Genomic DNA, 24,291 nt, shown 5'->3' with positions numbered 1-24,291 from the left:
ATTTTCTAAACTCCTTTCTCTAGCTCCTGAAGTATCTCACAGCCTCCCTGAGGCAATATTTAGCTTCCTGGGCAAACATTAACCTCTAGAGGAGAAAAAATTGAAAAGTGTCCTTTTTTTCACCAATTGACCCCAGATGAACAGGCATTGCCCACCCTGGTGGATTCGCTGTCAAAAATTATCACGCAGAACAAACTGTCAATACTTTGTAGTCGTTTATACAATGAGCCCGTGTTTAGTAACACTCAGCTTCGTTTTATTATTGCATTTTACGAAGTTACCAAGACAACTGAGGCCGAGTAACAGAACCTTGACTTTACGCGCCATGAAAATTTAATAGAGAATTTTTAAAGGCTTTTAAGAGGCAGGAGCGGCAGCTGCTTAAAGGCAGAGCTCAGTACAGAGCCAGGAGGGCTTGAGTCTCACCAGATCCTCAGGAGACTCCTGTTAGGGGCATCAGTGCGGGTAGGTGTGGTCCCTGGAAGCTGCCGGTTTCCGCAGGTTGGGATCAGTCCTTTCCTCAGCAGACATGTATTAAGACACTTCCTAGGTGCCAAGTTCCAAGCCAGGTTCTTTACATTAGGATGCGACCTCCACTGTCCAGGCGAGGAACAGGGATCAGAGAGGGGAAGTCACTGGCCCATGGTCGTTTAGCGAGAATGACAGAGTCCACAGCCCTCACTCTTCCCAGAATGGCTCAGGCCTGCTCTGGGAGTCTCATTTCCCCCATTCTGATGCAAGAGCCTCTGAAGGGAGACTATCCCTGCAGCCTGGGAGGGAGGTGAGGAGCACACAATGTTCCCTGGCCCGAGACCACAGTCCTGGTTGGAGTCTTAGCAAACACCCTCCTGTTGGAGGAGATGTTTCCCACCAGCCTCTCAGTGAGCAAGTGATGCTACCCCAGGGCCACAAGTAGCCCTTTTCTCTCTGCTCTCTAAATAAGACTCAGAAGCAAATTGCCAGGCTCCAGCAAAACATCAGTAATTTTGCCACTTTACACCAAAGCCCGGTGGTACTCAGCCTCTGCGTGTCTGTGTGTATGTGGAAGCACTAGGCTGCACGGTTTTTCTAGTTACATACAAATCATGACTTTTGGTTAGTGGAGACGAAGGTAATTGAATATGTCGAGTATTCTTCACAGCTCCTTTGTCTTTGGGAAAACCATTTTTGACTTACTCTCTGAGGGAGAAATTCATTTGCTGTATAGGAAAATTTCTCCCACATTCATCAAACCAAATAGCAGATTGGCAAAAATATCAATCAAGGCAAGGTGGATTTCAGGTTAATTCACACTGTGAGGCATTTACCCCTCTGAGCAGGCAGGGTGCTCTCTCAGCCACCGGGAACTCAGGTTCTCTTGCAGGAGAGCCCATTGTCTCTGAGCTTCAAGGGAAGGTGCTCAGATGCTGATGTTGCAAACCCAATTTTCAATTCTATGGCGAAGGAGCATAGGACATTAGTCATGAGATGAAAAAAAATGAAGCTATTTTGGAGTAACACTCTGCCAATCACAAGGCAAAGTCCCAGTGTCAGAGCAGGGGCAGGAGCCATTTTTCAGCCTGTGAATGTCTTTAAATATGTGAGGATGAAGGGGAGGTGGGCGCGGGAGGAGGTGTGACTGTTAGGGCTTCATTGGTCTTGATGGATGACATTACTCAGGAGAGAGTTTCCCTGCAGGAAACGGGAAGCCAGCCTGAAGGAACACTACATTTGAGGGCACTTTGGTTTGCAAAGTCCTCTCATGGTCTTGTCTTACATTCCCAAAGATCAAGTGAGAGAGGATGTGCCACCCCCACCATGTGGCTGCAGGACCTAAGTTACACCCAGTAGAGCCTTCCTGGAGGGGTTGGGTCAGAGGGAGAGGAGTGGGGCAGATAGCCCCAAGCCTTGTCCTAGCAAACCCCAGCCTCTCTGGGAGGAGGGCATCACTTCTGTACAATGGATACCAAGGCGAGGTGAGGTGCAGGGATGGGGGGAGGGGAGGTGCAGTCAAGGCCAGGGTTGGGGGGGCTTGGCTCCCCAACTGTGAAGACAGAGTGATGACAACAATCCTCTTCCTTCACTGGATCACTGGGAGGACAGAAGAGGGGATAGCTGCTGTGGGTGGAGGTGTTAGCGATTGGTTTGGCAAGGTTTAGACATCTGTGACTTGTCAGTCAGCCTCCAGCTAAGAGAATGTGTGTGGCAACACTGTCCCCTCACCTGGGCCTGCTGGACATTCCTATTATTTCAACAAGCACCTGCTGGGCCCCTGCTCTGTGTCTGAGGGGCCTATGTGGATTCAGCACCTGCTTGACCCTGAAAGAACTCACAGCAGGTGAGAGTAAACGCTGTGATCCCACAGGTAAGCGTGGCAATCAAGGAACTTTCCAGGTTCTCTGAAGTACACAGAGGAAGCTGCTGATTCTTTAGGGGAATTGCTGTGGGGACATTTGAGCTGACCTTCAGAAGCTGTCTGTTTGCCACAGTGGGAGACCATTTTAGGCAGCGGGGCAGCCAGGAGAGTGTGAGGACTCAGACCCCCTGCAGCCCTCCTGCTGTGGTGGGAAATAGCAGGTCCTCTGCCTGACAGCAGCAGACAGATACAATTGCCCTGGGAGCAAGGGGAGGATGTGGGGCTCCGGGGTACTGCAGAGTCTACTCTGAGGTGTGTGGTCCCCATACAGGCTTTAGGATGGAAGGAAAGGAAGGAACTCAGAGATGAGGGCCTTGCTGAGGGCTGCTTTCAGTCAGCTCTGCCCTCCCAGGCTGACAGGGAAGGAAAAGGATGGAGCAGGGGGCTGGTGAAGCCCTGGAGAGAGAGGTGGTAGGATCTGAGCTAGGGAGAGTGAACAGAGGCCCTGGGGGAAGATGGGAGATGTTGAGGAGGCTCCTGTCTCCAGGGGGCCCTGCCTGTCCATGGAGGGGTCTGCAAGGGCCAGGGCTTGCTAACAACTGGGCTGACTCCAGCATCTGCTGCACATCCAATTCTAGCCAGGCCTGTGGGGACAGAGTGCCTGCCTGCAACAGCAGAAAAGCTGATCATGTGTCCCCGGGAGGCTGGAGGGGAGACAGCAGGCAAGGTCAGCAGGGCAAGACCAAGGAAGCCGTCCAGGGCCCCCCAAATGGGCGAGCCTGGCACAGTAGAAAAGGGAGGTCCCAGTTCTGAGCATCTGAAGAGGCTCCCCTCCCACTCCACCACGTCATATTTGGATGAACATCCCAAACTGAGCTTGGGCTCAGCCTGGCCTTCTTATCCATTCCTCTCACCCTCCTAGAGTGTCCAGCTCTGCGGGAGCTCGGCCAGGGGACTGATTGGCTGGACTGTGTGTTTGTGTGTATGTGTGTGCACAGGGGTGACAAAAGTAGGAGGTTGGGATGGCAGGGCTGGGGGAGAGCCTGGGGGTAGGTCCTGAGGGCACTTCTAAGGAGTGGGCTTATCCCACAGCAAAGCCCAGGAGACTGTTGGCTCACGTGGTGCCCCCTGGCTGTTTCCTGTCCTCTAGGAGGAAGGAGCCATCTGCTGCTGTCACATTAATTGCACCCTATAAAATGAGTGGCCAATTACCAAAGGGGGTAAAGGCAGTGAGACTTCCTGCTAGGGACTAAGGAGTGGGGGATAAGTCTTTTATCACTCACCCTGAAAATGGGGCACCCTCTCTGTGCAACAGCTACAGTATTGGGGGCAGGAGAGGCCCAACTTGTCACTACCACCCTCATAAAATGGTAGTCTGATTTCCCTAATAGTCACTGCTGAGGCTCTGTGTCCTGCAGGGGTCTGAGGCTTGCTTGGGGCCATGTGTGCAGAGCAAAGGACTCCTCTTAGGACAGAGGACACTGTGACAGCAGCTGTGGGGGATGGAGCAGCCAGACTCCAGATGATAGGATGGGGTGGGAGAGGACCTTCCCCACCATGACAGCTGATGTTTCTGCGTCACCCCAAACAGTGTGGCTGGAATTCAACCTCTTGATATATACACATTTAAAAGTCCAGCATGCTTGGTGGGTTTTAGACCCGAAAATTGCACTCTATTTTGCCAACTACTTTCTGAAGACCAACTTGAAGACATGGTGTAAAGTCAGAGCTTTGTTTAAAAGAGTCATTGCTGTTCCCAGCTGGCAAGTGTCCCCAGACACATTCAGTTGGGTCTTTGGCTGGGAAGTCCATTTGTTCTGCCAAGAGGGACTAGAGGAGAAGCCTGGGGACTTCACACTTTGTTTCTTACTGTGGATCAATTATGAACACAGATTGCTCTGGCCCCTTCCACTAGCCTGTGAGCCCTGTCAGGGTCAACCTGCTTGGGGTCTGTTTTTGGAGCTGGTTTCATGATCACCCAGGGACATGGAGTCGACAGACAGGCCTGGACCAACTCCTGACTATATGACCTCCCAGGCCTTTCTGTCCACATCTGAAAACAAGAACAGTATTGGGTGACTGCGAGGGGACTGGAGAATTGCAGGGATGACACCTCTAAAATGCCCCCTTGTAGGAGGCACTCAGGGCATGTCAGAAGGCTCATCCTGCCTTTCTGCCTTCCAGACCACCTGTCCTGCCTTCTGCTTGGGAAAATGCAGTCATTACAAGTGTGCGACATTAGTGAACAGCCCATGGGCTCTGGAGGGCTCAATTCCAGGGCCCCTCTCAACCGGGGAAGGGCAGCTGCAGGCCAAGGGCAGAGGGTGGCAGCCACACAAGTTTACTCCTTGAGGGATGAGGCTTCTGGAAGGAAGGAGGTTTGGGCAAGGATTAGCAGAGGGACCCTGTTCTAAAATAGCTGGCCAACAGTTGGAGAGATCTTGGATTAAGGACCTTCTCTTTGGGTTGGGGGTAGGTTGGGGTGGGGTGAATGAATTCAAGTGATTCCTCTGGATACACTTTTAAAACCTTAGTATATGCCAGGCTCTGTGTTGGGGCTTGAGTCAACGCTTCCTTAGTCTGTGTGAAGGGGACTTGGATCAGGAGACAGGACAGGAGGTTAGAAGGAAGGAAGAAGAAGACAGACATGAACTTGTCTGAGACACGATTCTGCCTTCCACCACCCTCCCCCTTGCCCGGCATCTGAGTCCTACTGTGTGTCAGGCACTGTGCGGGGGCCTCAGAGACTTTCATCCTTGTCACTGGGAACATGAAGACCAGCTCTTCCTAGGACCCTCAGAATCCTTCAAAGGGGACCCTTGGGGAAAGGGACCACATTAACCCCCCAATCCAACCATGCTCTGGAGAGCTTGGCTTTACAAGATCCTGTCATCAATGGGCTCCGCCTGGCCTGTGTCCAGATTCAGCTGCCTCTGAGGCTTCCCTACACAGATGGAGATAAGGAAGAGGTCTCATGGAAGGGAGAGTGTGGGCTCCCCTCTGCCTGACATCTAAGTCCTGAGCGTTGGGTATCCTCACTCCTGCTGGCCGCTGTTCTCATCCAGGTCCCTCTGAAGACCTCTCCCCTCACCTGGGGCAATCAGCGACCCCTGGCAGTGCTTGCTAAAGACTGGCTGGCCCCGTGGCCTGCACTCTACGTACACAGGGGTCCAGTCAGACCATCTGGTCAGGGCTGAACATGAGATTCCCGCTTTGTGGTCAAAGGCAAATGAAATCAAACAAAACGATCTCTGAGGCTCCATCCAGCTCTCAGGCTCTAGGAGCCTTTCTTAGTTACTTCTTAATTAATGAGTTCTTACTTAAAACAAACCAAACATTGCAGCAACAGGCAAGCTAATGACATAGTGAGGCTAGTCTGTTAACTACATCCATGTAGCACATGATTGGGATAGAAGGTTCTCGGACACCTGTGTGGTATTTCCGCTCCCTTTTCACGGAAAGGGTAAGAGGAAATAGACATGATGCACTTGGGGGCTCGGCTTCCTCGGCACAGTCCCGGCTGCGCATCGCTCACACCCCATGCCCCAAATACAGCAGATTTGCCCCAGTTGGTGCTTCCCATGAGCCCAGCATAGAAGGTGCCATCTGTCACGGTTTAGATGACACATGTCCACTGATGGCTCCAAAACAGGGTGGATGACCCAGAGGCACTGGGAGGAGGGCAAGTGAGAACCAGGAGGCCTGGCCAGGCACAGCTCAGCAGAGAACATGGAGTCAGTTAACAGGAGTCTCAGCCGGAGTCTCGGCAGCCAGCTGCTCCCCGTACGCCCAGCGCTCTCTCCAGCCCCGAAGGTGCTCTCCTCTTCTAGGAGGACACAGTGGCCCTCAGGACAGGGTGTGTCTGGGATAGGACAGCTTACTGGTGTAGTTTGGGCGGGGTGGAGGGTTGCCCCCTGTCAGCTGAGCCAAGGGAGAGTGCTCCTGAGTGGTGCCACTGTGGGGGGACTGGCCCCCTGACTGGCCAGTCCGGCCACACACCAGGCGTTTCTCATCCAGCAGAGACAGGTGGTATTCGCAAAGGTCGATCAGCGAGGCCACCTGCTCGTGCAGTGGCATCATCTTGAACTTCCTCTGAGCCAGGAAGAAGAAAGCCTCCACGAACGCCTGCAGACACATCCCTGTGAACGAGGAGACCAGAGTGAGGGACGCGCACGAGTGGCCCTGCGTGCAGCCTTGGGGAGTCCTGACCCCAGCCACTAGGCTGCCAGCAAAAGCCAGCCTCACTCCTCACCTCTGCTTCCATTCTGGAAACTCCTATCAGGGCTCATTCACACAGCACCTGCCACACCCAGGCATTGCCGGGCATTTTACAGCCACGTGCAGGTTCCACCGCTTGAACCTCCCCGTGGAGCAGGTTCAACTAACCCTACTACAGATGGAGAAACTGAGTCTCAGAGTAGTGGAGCAGAAAGTGGTGGGGGGCATTTAAACACAGCCCAAAGGCTTACCCCTCAGCACCATGATGAAATGACCCTATTAAAATCCAGCTCCCCAACTTTTACAAGGAGGGAACAAAGTGATTAAGGTAAACCCAATCTCACAGCAATGCTTTTTATCCTCATAGAGGGGCTGGTCACGTGGATGTGTGCCTTTGTCAGAGCTCAGGTTGGACTTTAGGGTTCATGCACTTTGCTGAATGTAAAGTTTACCTTGAAAAGTAAAATAAGCCCAATCCCTTCTCTTTGGTCAAAATTCTATTCTGGTTCATATGCCTAGCAGTCCACACGGGACCCCTGGAATTCCCCATTCTGCTCTGCCTCGTAAGCTCCTGCTCATCTTTGGGAGCTGAGCTCAAAATCCCGAGTTCAATAAAAGCCTCCCTGATCCCCAGATTAGAGCCACCCTGGGTGTGGGCTTCTTGCACTTTCTTTGCAGTGCCTGCTGCAGCTCACTCAGTGGTTGGGTGGTCATGCGGTCTCCGTCGTCCTTGCTGGACTGGCAGGTCCTGCTCCTCACAGTCCACAGGGCCAGGTACCAGCAGGTGCTCAGTACAGACATGGTGAACACATGAGTGAGTGAAGGAATGAATGAATGGGCTCATGCTAGCTCCTTTATAGGCTTTGCCATTAATCCCAGCAATACTGTTATGAGGTCAATACTATGATGTCCCACCTTACTTACAAGTGAGGAGACTGACACTCGGGGAGATTGAGTAACTTTCCTAAGGTCACACAGCCAGAGAATAGCCTGGAAATTCAAACTCTGACTGCCAAGTATTTTAACTAAGTTGTGCTGCCTGGAACATTCTGAGTCTTCCCAATGTCCAAGTAAAAGTGAACCCTGGGATCTAAACCTCTGGGACTCCCTGGGATCCTTGGGGAAGGTGACACTAAGGCCAAAGGCCACATGGCATTTTTATATTATTTCTTCATTTTTTAAGAGACAGGGTCTCACTATGTTGCCTAGGCTGAAGTGCAGTGGTTATTCGCCGGTGCGATCCCACTACTGATCAGCACAGGAGTTTTGACCTGCTCCATTTCTGACCTGGGCCAGTTCACCCCTCCTTAGGCAACCTGGTGGCCCCCCTCTCCCAGAAGATCACCATATTGATGCCGAACTTAGTGCGCACACCCAATCTGCATAGTGCACTACAGCCCAGAACTCCTGGACTCAAGCGATCCTTGTCTCAGCCTCCCAAGTAGCTGGGACTACAGGCGCGTGCTACCACGTCTGGCATTTTAGATGGGGCTGGCTCCAACTCTGCTAATCCACACCTTCCCTTCACCTGCTCCTGGAAACACAGACAGAAGCCTGGCCTACGGGTGCAGACACAGGGGTATGTATAGACCCTGGGGTCCTAAAGCTCTTTTTGCCCAGGGACCTTGAGCCGAGCAAAGAAGTTGTTTTGTGTCTCCTTCCAAGTCCATCAAAGGTTTTTAGCTTAGCTTCTCTTCATCTTCATCACTCAGGATGTCCTGCAAGTCCCCTGCTCTGTTTGATCCTGACAGGCGGAGTTGATAAGGAGCCAGTAACCCTGGTACAAAACCCTTTTAATATAAACAGGCCCTGTGTGGACAAAGACCCAGGGAAGTGGGGGCTGCAGTCTAACTCAAGAGACAGACGTTTCCTAATCACGGAGCCTGGGCCAGGGCTCTGTTAGGGTGCATGTGTGTGCACATGTGTGTGCGCATCCATGTGTGGTGTGTGTGTGTGTGTGTGTGTGTGATGATTGGGTAAGAGGCAGATACACAGAGAACAGGCCAGGATCTAAATCCAGAGAAGCCCAGCCCCAGCCTCTGTTGCCCAACTGTGTGGCCTACAGACTGCTCCAAGTGTGGTCTGTTGGCGGTGCCAAGCCCAGGATCTGCATCCCTGGTACCTGACAAGATAGGAAGCTTGGGCCAGAATGTAAATCACCCTCTCCATCAATCACATTGTTTAGTTCTGTTGACACTGTTCTGCAGCAAGTCTTTCTCTATAAAGGAAGTGGCCTGCGTGTTGTTTACATTCTGGCTCAAGCCTCTGGTCCGCAACCATAATAAACAGTTTGTGAGCTGCAACTTTGAGTAGTGCTGAGGTCCACAGCCCTCCCCGCCGTGCGGCGCTCTGCTCGCCAATCACCAGCAGCCTGTTAAAACTCGGGTTCTGGGGTGGGGCCCACGACACTGCATTTCTAACACGCTTCCTGCTGGTGCTGATGCCACACTTTGAGAAGCAAGGATCTCGCAATTCACTGCACCTTTTTAACTCAACAAATATCTATTTTATCTCCCTAGTAGAAGGCAGACTGTGATTACAGACAGAGTACACAGAAAAAATACAATGGGGACTATTTGGGGAGAAAAAGCATGGCAAATCATCTGGAAGAAGACATCTAAAATGAGACGCAGGATTTAAATGTGTTATGCCTGCTTTTCTTTTTGCTTGTCTGCATTTTCTGATTTTCTATAGTAAACACGTATTTAAATTTAAGTTTAAAAATATGCGATGGGAAATTCTAGCGCGTGGAAAGAGGTGATGTGGGCTGCAGCTTTTAATTCTGAACCCTTTGCTACTATCTGAATTTGAAGCCAGGTACATGTATTACTTTGGAAAAAAGCAAACTTTCTGCATATATGTCCTACTTTGATAAAATATTTAAATCTACCTGTGTGTATATGTTTACACACACACACACACACACACGTAAAGGGAAAAGAGCAGAGGAAGAGAAAGGGAGTACACTATCCCAGGCACTCTGATTCTCTCTGTGGCTTTCATTGTGCAAAAGAGAAAACTGAGGCCCAGAGAGATGAAACAACTTGCCCTAAAAGCCGGGCGCAGTGGCTCACGCCTGTAATCCCAGCACTTGGGAGGCTGAGGTGGGTGGATTGCCAGGGCACCCTCCAACTGCATACCTTCCTTTAAAAAAAAAAAAGAAGCAAAAAGAAAAAATCTCAAACCCAAACACTTCTCTGGCCAGGGGTGGGGCAGAGAGTCCCATACATTTTTTTAGACCTGCTGAGCGAACCTGAGAGCGTTTGGGCTGGGAAGAGGGGTGCTGCACACTGAACACTGTGAGCACATGGGCTGTTCTAAGGGGCTGCAAGGGTACGTTTGATCTCATTTCATCAATGTGGCCCAGGAAGTGGTGGCCTGACCCAGGTCAGTATTCACTGAACTTCAGAAAACCTAATCTTTTAAAGGCTTTGCAGTGGTGGGAGGAAGAGGAGAATGGGAGGGAGCCAGCATGCTCAAGGTAGTCCAAGCTGGGCTCTGGGCTCAGGGCCACTGACACCACCGCCCCCACTACCCCCATGAGACAAGCTCAGGTTCTGGCAGCTTTCCCTGGCTGCAAGTCGTCAGCCTTTTCTGCAGAACCCCACCTTTCTCCTTCCTTACTGTTATTCATTATAAAATATAATGAGAATATTAGCAGAAAGTATGAAAAAAATAAAAATAAATAAATAAATAAATAAGGCTGGGTGCAGTGGCTCATGCCTGTAATTCTAGCACTCTGGGAGGCCAAGGTGGGAGGATCTCCTGAGCTCAGGCATTCAAGACCAACCTGAGAAAGAGCAAGACCCCATCTCTACTAAAAATAGAAAAACTAGTTGGCCATTGTGGTGGGAGCTACTTGGGAGGCTGAGGGAAGAGACTTGCTTGAGAGTCTCAAGCAAGAGTTTAAGGTTGCTGTGAGCTGTGACACCACTGCACTCTATCCAGGACAACAGAGTGAGACTCTGTCTCAAAAAAAAAAGACAAGAAAACGTAGTAAAGTTCATGATCTCCCTCTAGTCCTCATGTGTCCTCACAGACTGACCTTCTGCCCCACTCCACAGGGAGATGCCTTGTCACTTAGTCATGATAACACACACAGAACTTTATTTTGCTTAAAGTTATAGCATAAAGATTTTTGCAGACTGCCATGCAGCTTCTATAACCACTGTTTTAATGGTTGCATAACGGTTCCACCCACCCCTCCCTGCTGAACACTAAGACTGTTTACATTTGTTCGTTATTACTGAGATAATAAACCCTTGGTTTATTATTATTATTATTATTATTATTTTTTGTAGAGACAGAGTCTCACTGTACTGCCCTCGGGTAGAGTGCCGTGGCATCACACAGCTCACAGCAACCTCTAACTCTTGGGCTTACGCGATTCTCTTGCCTCAGCCTCCCGAGTAGCTGGGACTACAGGTGCGCGCCACAACGCCCGGCTATTTTTTTGTTGCAGTTTGGCTGGGGCTGGGTTTGAATCCATCACCCTTGGCATATGGGGCCGGAGCCCTACTCACTGAGCCACAGGCGCCGCCATATTATTGTTTTTATTACTGATTTATTTATTCCCTTACTATAAAATCCTTGGAATCTAGGTGGTGTTTTAATGTGAGGTAGGTTTGGTAATTAAGTTCATATTAAAAATATTTAAGCCTGTGGAGTACCCAATGGACAGAGCATGCGAGAGAGGGCAAGTCACATTCATCAGTAAGAGAGGAGACATCCAGTCCCATCGAGGCCACAGGGGCTGTTGTTCGCCCACCAAACAAGCAAAAGTACAAAGTAATGATGAAAGTGCTGCGGACTTTTGAAAGGCAATTTGGTAAAAGTTTTAAGAGCCATTCAAGTGTTTATTGAACAGAGTGATCACAATCCTAGGAATTTACTCTAACAAAATATTCCTTCCAAAGGATAACACAATGTACACAGTGACATTATTCATTGCAAACTTACAGTACAGCAGGGTGGGGGGGGCGGTGCTAGACTTATGGGGTATTTTTATATCCTTCTTTATCTTGTTTTTTTTTTGAGACAGAGTCTCACTATGTCACCCTCAGTAGAGTGCTATGGTGTCACAGCTCACAGCAACATCAAACTTTTGGGCTTAAGCAATTCTCCTGCCTCAGCCTCCCAAGTAGCTGGGACTACAGGCACCTGCCACAACATCCGTTTTTTTGTTGTTGTTGTTGTAGTTGTCATTATTATTTGGCAGGCCTACTGGGGTTCGAACCCACTAGCTCCTGTGTATGTGGCTGGCACCCTAGCCTCTGAGCTACAGGCACCAAGCCCCTTCTTTATCCTTTTTTATCCAGATATTATTTTTAAAATACCTGCAGCCCATCCTGTGAGCTCACTGGTTCTGGGAGCTTGACCCTTCCCAGGTAGAGTTAATTGCCCTTCCTTAGTACTTCCACTTGTTTCTCATCAGACATTGGGCTAAATCCCTGGGTACATGTCTGTCCCACACAGGACTCTGCTTGTGGAGGCAGGGAACATGTCCTGTCCCCATCGTCCCTATGATCCCAGGCTCTGGTACAGCTTGGCACAAAGCAGGAACCAATAAAATGAAGACCCATTTAATCCCCTGGCTCAGGCAGTAAACTTTCAACAATCTGTGATGCTGGAGTCATTACTCCCAGTTTACAGCTGTGGACCCTGAGGCAGGCCAAGGGGCAGAAGAAAAGGGCATCGCATGGCAACTCTTAGAAGATTTGTAAACGTATGAAACCAAAAGGGTCCAGACCAGAGACTTTCAAACCTTAGGATTCCCCTGAAGCTTGCTGAAACACAGATTCAGGGCCCAGCCCAGAATTTCTGATTCAGAGGTCTGAGGTAGAGCCTAAGAATTTGCATTTCTAACAAGATCACAGGTGATGCTGAGACCGTTGATTCAGGAACCCCACTTTGAGAACCCCATCCCCTTCTTCTGTCCACTGCTGAGTAGTCCGTCCATACTTCACTCTGGAAGCCCATCTGCAAAACAGGGCCTGTTTACAAAAGGTTGTGTCCCTAAGCGGAGAGAAGCTTGACTTTGGGCTAAAAACGTCTACCTTTTTAAGACACTCTGATTGAGAGCAAACCCAACAGTTATTTTTAAAAGGTTAAAGGGTGGAATTGTTCCAACTGTGCATTAAGTCCTCTCTTAGTTTCTGAGAAACCAGCCAACATCATCGCTGGAGGGGAGTGCGCAGCCCTCCCCTAAGCCCTGCCCTTCCCTGTCTGCACAAGACAAACCTGAAAGATTCTAGAAGGCAGGCCACAGCGGGCCCTGGAGACCAGGCAGTACTTTGAATTTCACACTGAAGAAGATGGGCGGCCACTGCTGAGTTCTGAAGTGACACAGCTCTGTGGCTGCTGTGTTGAGACCAAGTGTAGGAACACACGTGAAAAAGAACAGGAGCTGGTTTGAGGGGTACTGCACTAGTCCAAGCAGGAGCTGACAGGGTGGCATGGCCCAGGGTGGCTGGTGAGGGATGATCAGATTCTGATCCCCATGCTGTCCCAATGCGATAAGAGACCTGCCCTAGGTCAGATGTGGGTGGGAGGGCAAATTGGGAATCTTAGGAAGGGAGGCCTCTGACAGTAGGTCGAGGACATTGGCCTTCTCAAGGCCAGTGGTTTTCAAATGTTTTGTGCATAAAGTAATCTGGGCACCTTGTCAGAACTACAGGTTCCTACTCTTTCCCCCTGGAGATTCTGTCTGTTGGTTATGAGGCCCCAGAAACTGCATTTGTAATAGCAGCGTTGGGGTTTCTGCTCCAGTGGGTGATGAGGAAAACTTGGAATGAAGATTCCAACTTGACCATCTCTTACTGGTCCCTGAAAGAGGCAGTCTTTGAGAAACTTGGGCTAGCCCGTCTATGGGTGATCAAGATCCTTTGGGACACACAGAACAAGCTTTCTCCTCCTCATGCCTTGGCCTGAGTCTTAGATGGCTCAGGGAGCCATGGGCTGCCAAAGGCTGGGTGGCTTAGACAAGAGGAATTTCCTCTCACAGTCCTGGAGGCTGGAAGTCCCAGGGTGGCAGCGTGATCAGGTTCTGGTGAAGGCTCTCTCCCTGGCTTACAGACAGCACCTTCTCGCTGTGTCGTCCCTCAGCACAGAGAGGGATCAAGCTCTTCTTATGAGGACACTCATAACAGATATGAAATCTTTATCCCAATGACCTCATTTAACCATACTACTTAGAGGATTCATCTCCAAATACAACCTCATTGAAGGATTAGGGTTTCAACATGCAAATTTTAGGGGGGCACAATTCAATCCATAGCATCCCCAAACCCTCAGTTCTGCTGAGGCACACTTAGCACTTGGGGACACTCTCCTAACACTCAAGTCCCTGAAATGACTTGAGCCATTTAGAAAAGATGTAAGAAACCCCAGCCCCCTTCTCAACTCCTCCACCAGCTGCTTGGAAAACCCCTCTCTGACCCAGAGATGGAGATCCCTTTGGTAACATTGCTTTAATGACCTGTTCCAGTAAAAGTTATGAAAGTAAACAATACTATTTTGTATTCACTGAGCCCTCATTATGTGCAAGGCTCTAGGCTAAGGGCTGCCTGTACAGTATTTAACTTAATCATACAATAACCATATGAACCAGGTGTTATTGTTAATCCTATTTTACATTTCTAGAGACTCGCCAAAGTCACATGGCAGGTAGATGGCAGACCCCAAGGACCATTCTCTTAACTTCTTTATTCCATTTCTTCTTTGAGAATCTACAAAAAGGCGGCCAAGTTGGAGTGTTAACTGCAGTTATTTAGAACTAAGAAACAATTCCAGCCTTGCAGGGAGTGAGGGACAGACCCTCATCTGTCTCTGCTGGATTGTCAACAGGAAGATGCAGTCAAATTTGCTGGTCTTTGCAGACAGGCTTTCCCTACCTGCCTTGGACACCTGAAGATAAGCTCCAGTGTTTTTCAAAACTTCATTTGGGTTGATGGATGTCGCTGGAGAAAGCAGCCTTTGAAACATTCCGGTTGCAGCCAGCCACACATTTCTCACCTGAGACTGTCACTTGGATTTGAGATGTGGCCCCCGACAGGCTGTGGCCTCATTCTGTCAATCAGCTGGGTGACAGTGGCCCACTGGCTCATTCTGGCTCCAAGTCCTCTGCTCTCCCACTCCCAGGGAGGCAGCCTTGTGCACAGGACTTAATAAAAGTGCTGGAAGCTGGTCTCCAATAATCTCCCCATCTATTCTGGGGCTTAACGGTGGAAGCAAGAATAATACCTCCTGTGTGCATAGCACTTTCCAATTTACAAAGAATATCTGTTTTCTCATCTGGTTCAAAGACTAATGTTCAGAAGAGGACATTATCACGCATTTTCCTCATTTATAGTTGAGGAACACAGCCCCAGCGAGGCCAAGGTGCTTGCCAAGGTCACCGTGTAAGTGGACGAGGCGGCATTTAAACCCATGCCTACCTGCCTCTCAAACCCACGTTCTTTTTCCTACATTGAGCTTTCTTCACATCTGACATTTGTGTATTATTTTACAGTTTACAGAGCACATTTACATGTATGATATAATTAAATCCAAATCATTGTCGACAGCCTGGGATATTACCCTAGACTGAATATGAGATATATATTTTTTTTCTCAAAAGTGCCTGAGCTTCCTTGCTAGTAATTCTATTTCAAGGGATTGGTGTGATAGGATAGCTACTTGCCAAGGCCTTCTCTCTCCCCAACCTTTAAATCTCTTTCTTATTACTCACCTAAAATAGATGTTTCTGTCTCATAGTGAAATTCTAAATGTGTAAGTGTCCAAGTTTTCTGTTTGGAATCATTGGTAGGAAATAAAGCTGAATGATCTTCACTGGAATTAGCTTAGTGCTTCCTGTCTGCGCAGTGGAAATGATCCCCTGAAGAGCTATCTGTGAAGGCTGTGCCGACTCCAAGGTGGTTAATCACAGGGATCGCAGCCTGCAGCCTTCTCTCCATCCGTAGGGCCCCTTGAAGCCTGGCCGCCTGCATGCCGCTGCACGGTGTCCCCCAACATTACCACAATCCCTATAGGGCTAGGACTGGGGTCTCAAGAGACTCCACAAACGGGAGTTCAAACCGGGACATTTCCCACCAGATAGCAATTGGTTCCATGAATAGTGACCAGGACTAAGATGAGCTGGTTCAGATCCCAGCTCTGCCATTTACCAGCTGTCAAGGCATTTGATGTGTCTGGGTCTCAGTTTCTCCATCTGTAAAGTGGGGCAGTAATATGTGCCCTGAGTGGCTTTTATTAGTTACCCTCCAGAATACACGCACTTCCCACCTTCTCCCCACTTGGCTTTCTGTCCTCTCACCCCACTTCCTAGAGTGCTATCCCAATATTCTTTTCATTTTTTTATTGCAGTTGGCCGATCACTTGTCTCCTCACTAGACTGAGTTTCATGAGGCCAGGGAGCCAGGAGGCGTGGCATCTACAATGGTCCTTGCCCCTGTACACTGTGTGGCTTTGAGCCGGTCCCTTCTCCAATGTGAGTCTCACTTTCTTTGTCTGTAAAATAAGGAGCCAGACTGCGTGATGTTCAGGTTTCCAGAAGCATTGGGAGTGACAGAGGTTGTTGAATGTCTTCAACAGTTGAAATGACTAAAATCATAAACCATATATATTGAGAACTTTCTGCCTGTGAAGACTCCCGCGGGGCACTTTCTATGTCCCATGGCCACTCTAAGAGGCTGATACTGCTAATATTCACAGTGTGGGGTTTGGCACCTGTAGCTCAGTGGCTAGGGCACCGGCCACATACTCCAGGGCTGGTGGGTTAAACCCAGCCCAGCCCGGGCCTGCCAAACGACAATAGCAACTTCAACAAAAAAATAGCCAAGTGTTGTGGAGGGCGCCTGCGGTCCCAGCTGCTTGGGAGGATGAGGCAAGAGAATCGCTTAAGCCTAAGAGTTTGAGGTTGCTATGAGCTGTGACGCATGGCACTCTACCTAGGGCAACACAATGAGTCTGTCTCCAAAAAATATATATATATATATGTTCATGGTGTGCAAAGGAGAGTGCTGAACTCAGGGAGGCCCAAGCACTCACCCAAGGTCACACTCCATTTGCCCAAGGTCACACTGCTGGGGTTTCCTACCACTACTCTACACCAATTCTCCCTCAAATAGGATGGAAACCTCCTCACAGCCTACCTTTTAAGGGAAGGAGGGAAAAAAGTCTTCCCCCCACTCCCAGCTGAGGACTAGAAGTTGCACAGGCCTACAGTCATTGTATTTAAACATTACAGCAGCAACAAGTCACTATCACCTTTGTCCTTGGCTGGGTGGAAAAATTAATAAGCTTTGAGACTGAACCATAAATAGATCTTGCAGAAAAATCATTACCCTTAGAAGCCCAAGTACCCAAATAACAAACATAATCGAAGACAAAAGCAACTATTCCATCATTTCATTAATCACAGGTCACCCTGCTGGCCAGTGCTGAGTGGCCAGAGGCCCCAGTCCAGTCCCACCCAGCGTCACCCCTAAGGCTTCCACAACATGGGCACAAATTCCTGAGTTACTGTCTGGGAAGATGGGGCCAGAGTTCTGGCCACCGCTTCCTGCAACTGCTTTGTGCTCTTCCAGACATTTCTCTTGAGATGAATGACTCCAGCGGAACCTTCTGAGGCTCTGCACTCATTCCTCAGCAAGAGGTCAAAAGGTCCAGCTTACAAAGGACTCCAGAGATAAGACAATCTGGGCCCTCACCGGATGATGATCACACTGAGAATAGCAAGAGGGATTAATAAGACCGGGTGTACAGCACAAGCTTTGTGTGTGTGTCACACCCTGCCGGGAGAGCTTTATAGGCACCGCTTGTTTAATCCTCAAAACAAAATCTAGATGGTAGATATGTTCATGTCCTCTGCCCCTCCCCCTTTTCACCCTTTGGTTGTTTGCCTGTATTTAATGACACTGGCAAAGCCTTGCTTGGGTCTTGGGTTCTGTCAATTAGTTGAGTGAGGGCAGTTACAGCCATCACTCAGGGGCCCGCAGAGAGCTGGTGGTGAGAATTCAGACTCAGCAATTGGTGGTAGGGATTCAAAGCTGGGCACAGTGATTGGCACAGTGGGGATTCAAATCTAGGCGCAGGGGTGGGGTCAGGGTGAAGATTCAAACCCAGGCGCAGTGATTGGTGGTAGAGATTCAAAACCTCTCAGCCCTTCACCTCTAGGCACCAGTTTACCCAGAAAGGCACAAGAGAAGTCACAAAATGCCCTTAGCAGAAAAAGTGTAACTCCCGGTCTTATCCCTCTGGCTTCCTGGGGTTGCCCTGTGAGATTCTGAAGAGCAGGAGTTGACCTTCCTGACACTGCTAACCATAGTCCCCCATCCCCACCTGGTGTCTTCAGCAATGGGGTGCTCATTGCAGCCCCAGAAGGCCCCTTCTTGCTGCTGTCTTCCCTGTTCTCCCCTCTGCTTAGAAGCTGAAATGTGTAAAACCTCTCTCCTGCCCCACCTTAGTACAAAGCAAATCCACCACTTCTTCCCCATGACGGCCTTTCCCTAAGATGATTCTTAAGACACTGACCATGGCAACTCCATCCTGCCAAACCTGGTGGACAATCACCTCTCACCCCCAGCATGTGGATGCAGAGCTGAGCAGGCCTCGTCTGATTCATGTGGGGTAGTGGGGATGAGAGAGGGGTGCCCAATGTGACAGAGGGTGTGTGGCCTGGGGGGGAGGGGTTAGGATGCAGAAGAAGAAGCAAGTCATTTTCTGGGAGAAGCAAAGTCCATGGAGCATGGTGGAAAAACTCAGGCAGAGGCCATCTGTGAACTGGGACAGGAGGTGGACATCAGCTGCCCGCCTCAGCCTTGAGCCAAAGCTTAAGTCTGCTTATGACACTGAACAAAGGCTTTGAAAATGATCGCCACCCAGCTTCAAGAGAAGGTGGTTCTGCCTTTCAAAAGGACACAGCAACCCCTGGAGCCGAGGTCTGCCGGCCCCAGACAAACCAGCACGGACTGACTACGGCCAAGACGAAGCCTGAAGTTGACCGCTCATAGACCTTTTGCCTCATTTTAACGCTAAAAATCATGACCAAGGGTGGAGATTGAACATGTTCATGAGCCATGCGATGTATGAAGACGCATGATCCCAGGACAGGCAGCTGCCAACAAAACTCTACTTCTGCTGCTGCGATTTCAGTGCTAGCATCAAACGTCCCCCCCGTTTAAATGTGCCCTAGACCTTTGTTCAGGGAGCCAGTCTGGTTGCTCCTTAACTAGCACTGTGTCCTTTTTGTTCCAGAAAAAAATACCCCCATAAAGCCTTCCCTGTATAAATTCCTTTTTTAGTCTTGTGCCAATTTCTATTGACTCAGAGACCAAGAACCATGAGGTGGGCAACACACAAGGTGGAAAGTGAGAGGCCGGTTATCCTCCCTCTGCCCTGTGTCCTCCAACTCCTGTGCTTGCAATATCAGGCGTGGATGGATGACAATGAAATCTACGCATCTCTGTGCACTGGATGTATACATATCCATATAATTTTGCACACACATAGGATCTCATTATATGTGTTGTCTACACTTAAAACATTTTAGCCATGTCTTGACCCCTCTCCATATCAGCACAGAACTCCACTGTTTACATAGCATAGATGCATTGTGAGGTTTTTTTTTTTTTTTTTTTTTTTTTTTCAGTTTTTGGCCGAGGCTGGGTTTGAACCCACCACCTCTGGCATATAGGGCCAGCGTCCTACTCCTTTGAGCCACAAGCGTCACCCGCACTGTGAGTTTTTAACATCTTTCCCCTATTGCTGGATGCTTAGGATGTTTATTTCTTCTTTTTTCCTTTCTGATATTACGAATAATGCTGCAATGAACATCTTTGTACATACATCAGTACGTACTTGAGGAAACACTTCTTTCCAGCGGAACTTCTGGGTCAAACAGTGTGTACAATTTGATACCTCTTGTCAAATCGTCTCAGGGTTGGATCTTTTCTTTTTTGAGACAGAGCCTCAAGCTGTCGCCCTGGGTAGAGTACCGTGGCATCACAGCTCACAGCAGCCTCCAACGCCTGGGCTCAAGCAATTCTCCTGCCTCCGCCTCCCAAGTAGCTGGGACTACAGGTGCCTGCCACAAAGCCCGGCTATTTTTTGGTTGTAGCCATCATTGTTGTTTGGCGGGCCCAGGCTGGATTCGAACCCATCAGCTCAGGTGTATGTGGCTGGCGCCTTAGCCGCTTGAGCCTCAGGGTTGGATCTTAAAGGGTCAGCGGGAGTTTGCCAGTCAGAGCTGGGGAGGAAGATCTTTCTGAGAACGAGAACTAGGTAGTGCAAAATCTCAGTGCTCTGAAAGGGCTTTCTTTGGGTACAGGGAGTGGAGCTGGTGCTACTGGCTGGCTGGGCCTGGGGGGACAGAGGGAGGAAAGGGGGGTTGGTTCTGGAGTCTAGCTTTGGTGCTCCCAGCATGTCACTTCCTCCCCTGCTCTTGAGTGGTGCCATCTGCCATCAAACAGCCCTGGGATTCTGTGTGGTAGGAAAGCCTGCCTGATGCTGAGACTCTCCTCTGAGTCACTAGCCTCTGCTTCCTTCTCAACCCGTTTGCCCAGAGAGGTGCTGGCCAAGGCACAGCCTCCCTTACAGCTCCTGAGAGAGGACCTCCGTCAGTCCCACTCCTGCTAAGCGGCTCTTGCCTATGCCTGGGCACCTTCCATTCCCGTCTCAGCTCTGAGCTCTTCTCAGCTCTCTGTAGCATCTGACCACATGGAAGCCTCCCTCCGGGAAACAACTGTTACATGCCTTTTCTTCACATCTTTCTGGTAACTCCTGGCTCAGGCTCTGGGTCTTTTCTGCTGGCTCCGCAGGGCTTGCTGGTGAGCTCTCTTTCTCTCCCTCCCTCTATTCCTGTCATTCACTCCCTGGGCTTAAACATTTTCAATGAATTCAAGCCCTCCAAATTGCTATCTCCAGGCCTGTGCACTTTCTTGCCACTGGGATTTCTCATTAGCATCTCAAAGAGCCTGTTAAAAATGAATCTGTGGGTCTTCCATTCCCATTTCTGCTTTTCCTCCTACTCATTCTAATAAATGGTATCCCCATCTGCCCAGTTGCTCCAAGCAGAAGCCTGGGGACTTTCCTCTGGTCCCCACCTCCCCTCTGGTCCCCACCTCCCCTCAGCATCCCCACCTCCCGAGGATCATAACTCCTGTGCCCAGCCCCACCCTGCTGCTCCCACTCCCTCAGCCCCCTCACTGGCCTCTCTGCTTCCACAACTGCCCTCTTCCCACATGGCACCTGGAATGTCCTTTCTAGAAACACCAATCAAAGCACTCAGTCTCCCGCTTTAAATGCTTCAACAGCAACATTCAGAATGAAGCCCAGATTCCTCACCCTGCTCTGAGGGTGCTGCAAAATCTAGCCCCACTTGCCTCTCCCTGTTCCCGTCACCATGATGGCTTTCATGTCCCATACCTGCCACCTCCCTGCCCCCTGCCACCACCACCTGCCACCTGCCTCCCTCAAGTCATTAGCCTTTTCCTGAGACAACTTCATCCACCTGGGGAAGCTGAGACTCAACTCAAGTGTTCCTTCTGCTGACACAGCACTCTGACCCACCTCCTAAGATGAGCTGGGTCCTCTCTGTCATTCCAGTAAAACTTAGTTATTTTATTTCACAGAACTCATCACAGGTCTATTTCTGTGGTTCTGTGTTTTAACATCTGTCTTTGCTACCAGACGTCAGTGGTGTGATGGTCCTGGTGGTCTGTTCCTCCCTGCATATCTGTCACCCCTAGTGTCTGCCACATAGTAGATGCTCATTGAACATCTTTTTATTTATGTAGGGTGGAAAGAAGCCAGGCCCTGTGTCAGACAGGCTCAAGTTCAAACCCAGGGTCTGCCTCTTACATGCTGCTGGGGACCTCACTGCACCTCTGCCCCTGATGTGAAGGGATTCAGTGACAGAACACAGATGTAAGGGGCCCAGCCAGGGCCCAGCACATGGAAGATACCCTGTAAAAGTGACCTTCTTTCTTGATTGTCTTAAGTCAACAGAGGGGCCAAGCTTAGCAGAATGAGCATTTTGCTCCACTGGAGTAGTGCTCAGAATTTACTTGTCCTTTGTTTTCTAAAGATGAGGAAATTGAGGGACTTTGGGCCTCCCTAACTCACCGACCAAAGGCAACCCTTCTTCCCCATTCCTACATCTGTCCAGCAGTTAACTGGCTGGGCCTTCTAGAATTTACAAAGACCTTGGGTGGGCAGGAGGGGTTCTCACCCACCAAGCAGACGGAGACCTGTCCTCAATGAGAGGCCCCTCTGAGGAGCTCTTCAGAGCTGTCCTGTCACTTGGAGAGGTGACAGGAGGCAGATCAGTGTCAAAAATAAGACAGAGAAATAGGTTTCAACTTGACTCACATTAAGAATGTCACATTAGAGCACAAATGAGAGGAGAGAAATGCTCTTTTATGCGAGAGTTTATTTTTGTCACTTTGTCAGAGAGAAATTGCAGCCCTGAGGGCATTGGAGCAGCACTGAATTACCCAAAACATTAACATGCAAATTGCCTTCTTTAGAGAAGGTAATTTTATTAGTGCACGAAAATGTTTCTTTCACTGTACTCAGGCCTGGGAGCAGAGCTGTCTGGGGGCCAGTTAGGGCAACTGACTGATAGCAGAGATTTAGGAGGAGTGATGAACTTGGTTGGGATTCTATATTCCCTCCACCTGGGACCACCATGCATCCTTGGATGCATGGAACGTGGCACGCTGTGATGTTACAGCTGGCTACTGATGGTGCCCAGTGTGGAGAGGACAAGTGACTTGCTCAAGATCATACAGCTTCAATGGCAACAGGCAGAGGTGAGGTCATGCGTCCCATGCCTCAGATAACAGGTGAGCAACAGGAACTGTCAGGTCTTAGAAGGAGGCACTCAGGGACTAGAGAGCACAGTGAGATTCTACCTACCTCATCCTTTACTCACTCACTCCCTTGCTTGCTCATTCAGAAAGCTTTTACTGTGCAGGCCCTGGGTCCCAGCATGAGGCACTCAGCATCCACTGGGGGCAGGCAGACAGCAGACACAGACCTGTGCAAATACTTCTCATCCATCCAGGTACGACTGCTGGAAGGGTGTGCCAGAACAGTCAGAGCACAGAAGAAAAGAAAGACTATTTGGCAGAGAGGGCAGGGAGAAGGGTCCAGAAGTTTCACAAAGGAGTGTTCACACGCAGGCATTGTGTGGGTGGGCAGTCAAGGCAAAGCAACTCATCACAGGCTGGAAGACACGTGACAGAGGCCTTGAGCATTCCAATGTGCTGGGTACACAGGTGTATGGGTGACAAGTGGGGCCAGAATAGGGTCTGGGGCTGCAGAGGATGGAGATGAGACCGATGACAATCTCAAAGGATAAAGGGCTCAGGTCTTCCCTTGCAGGGCCTGGTCAGAATAAAACCACATCCTCTGTGAGATCTTAGAAGGGCGGGGGCTTCCCAGACCCTACATGGCCAACTGACAGAAGGTTGTATGAGGCTGCTCTTATGTAAGCCTTCTCCTCTCTTCACGGGAAAGTGTGGGCAGAAACACCCACCTGCCACCAAGAAGAAAGCACCTCAGTCATATAAGGTCTCACCAAACAGATGCCGGGAACACCCTTTTCAAAGAGGCTGCTTGGGGCCTCCCAGGCTGAGGATGCTATTCCTCGCCCTGAGTTGATTGGCAGCTGTACCATATGGCCATGGTGGTGCATGAAGAACTGTCACCAGGCACCCAGAGCTATATTTTAGGGAAGACAAAGGGAAAACGCAGCTTCTGTTAACATTTTGGCCAGGGTAATTCTTTGTTGTGGGGGCTGTCCTGTACATTACAGGGTTTTGAGCAGTGTCCCTGGCCTCTTCCCACTAAATGCCAGAATAGGAACACCCTAGTCTTGACAAACAAAAATGTTTCAAATCAGGGCCAAATGCCTCCTGGGAGGCAAAACTGCCCCCAGGTCTAGACCTCAGGGAACATGCATAGAGGTCAAGGATGCCTGACTTCCAGAACTGTCCGAGTTTCCCAGTGAGATATAGAGCACTGGAGAGATCTACCTGCCTTCTTCCAACTCCCCATGGGGCAAAGGACAGCATAGGCTTCATCACATACTTGTGGATTGACTATCTCAAGGAAGAAAATGTGTCCAAATTATTCCTTCAAAGATCTGGGGAAAAGGGCAGGCTGGGGAAATAGAAAACCAACAGACAGCAGTTGGTTCTTCCAATAATGTGCTAGGTCCTTAGAGTCCTTCATCTGTGAAAAGAGGGGATTTGCAAGAGATGATCTCTAAGGCCCCTTCTAGTTTTTAAACACCATAGTTCTATGGCAGTAAGACGAATACACACTGGGGAATGATACCCATGATTCTAAAGGTGGCTGGTAAAACATGGTGAACTATGGGCTGCACAAGGCTAACCTGGCCACTTTATGACAGACAAAGAACTACTCAGTGGCTCATGAGATTCTCACTGCTTTCTTGACTTGAATGAGCAAGCCCAGATTTAACTAAGGATTCCATGGAAAATCTCTGAAACAGCCTCTATGGTAAACACTTCTGGAATGTTTGTGATTGGTGCAGTTTCTCAAAGACCATCAGAATATAAAGACTGTGAAATGAAGAATCTTGAGATTCTTACATATGGAAAGGAGAGCTTTATTTCTCATGAAGGCTTACAGCTTGCAGGCTGGGAAGCATCGTCTCCAACAGAAGACGAGAGCAAGGACTATGAGGGAGGGCAAAACAAGACAGGAAT

The 24,291-nt window shown here is 49.6% G+C and overlaps 1 protein-coding gene across 6 annotated transcripts in view; it reads right to left on the bottom strand.

Moving 5' to 3' along the window:
- Positions 1–200: 200 nt before the first annotated feature.
- Positions 201–24,291, bottom strand: part of TTLL11 (tubulin tyrosine ligase like 11) — a 273,808-nt gene continuing 249,717 nt past the window's right edge. For 5 of the 6 annotated variants that reach the window (XM_053566767.1, XM_053566793.1, XM_053566775.1 and 2 more), the window contains one exon: positions 201–6,474. In XM_053566767.1, coding sequence (XP_053422742.1) covers positions 6,182–6,474 — 293 coding nt within the window. In that variant the 3' untranslated portion in view covers positions 201–6,181. The remainder of the gene's footprint in view (positions 6,475–24,291) is intronic. The other variant, XM_053566785.1, reaches the window with a different exon arrangement.

This window comes from Nycticebus coucang, chromosome 2, assembly GCF_027406575.1.
Source record: "Nycticebus coucang isolate mNycCou1 chromosome 2, mNycCou1.pri, whole genome shotgun sequence".
In the NCBI taxonomy this organism is placed as follows: domain Eukaryota; kingdom Metazoa; phylum Chordata; class Mammalia; order Primates; family Lorisidae; genus Nycticebus; species Nycticebus coucang.
This window is presented reverse-complemented; position numbering and strand designations above follow the sequence as displayed.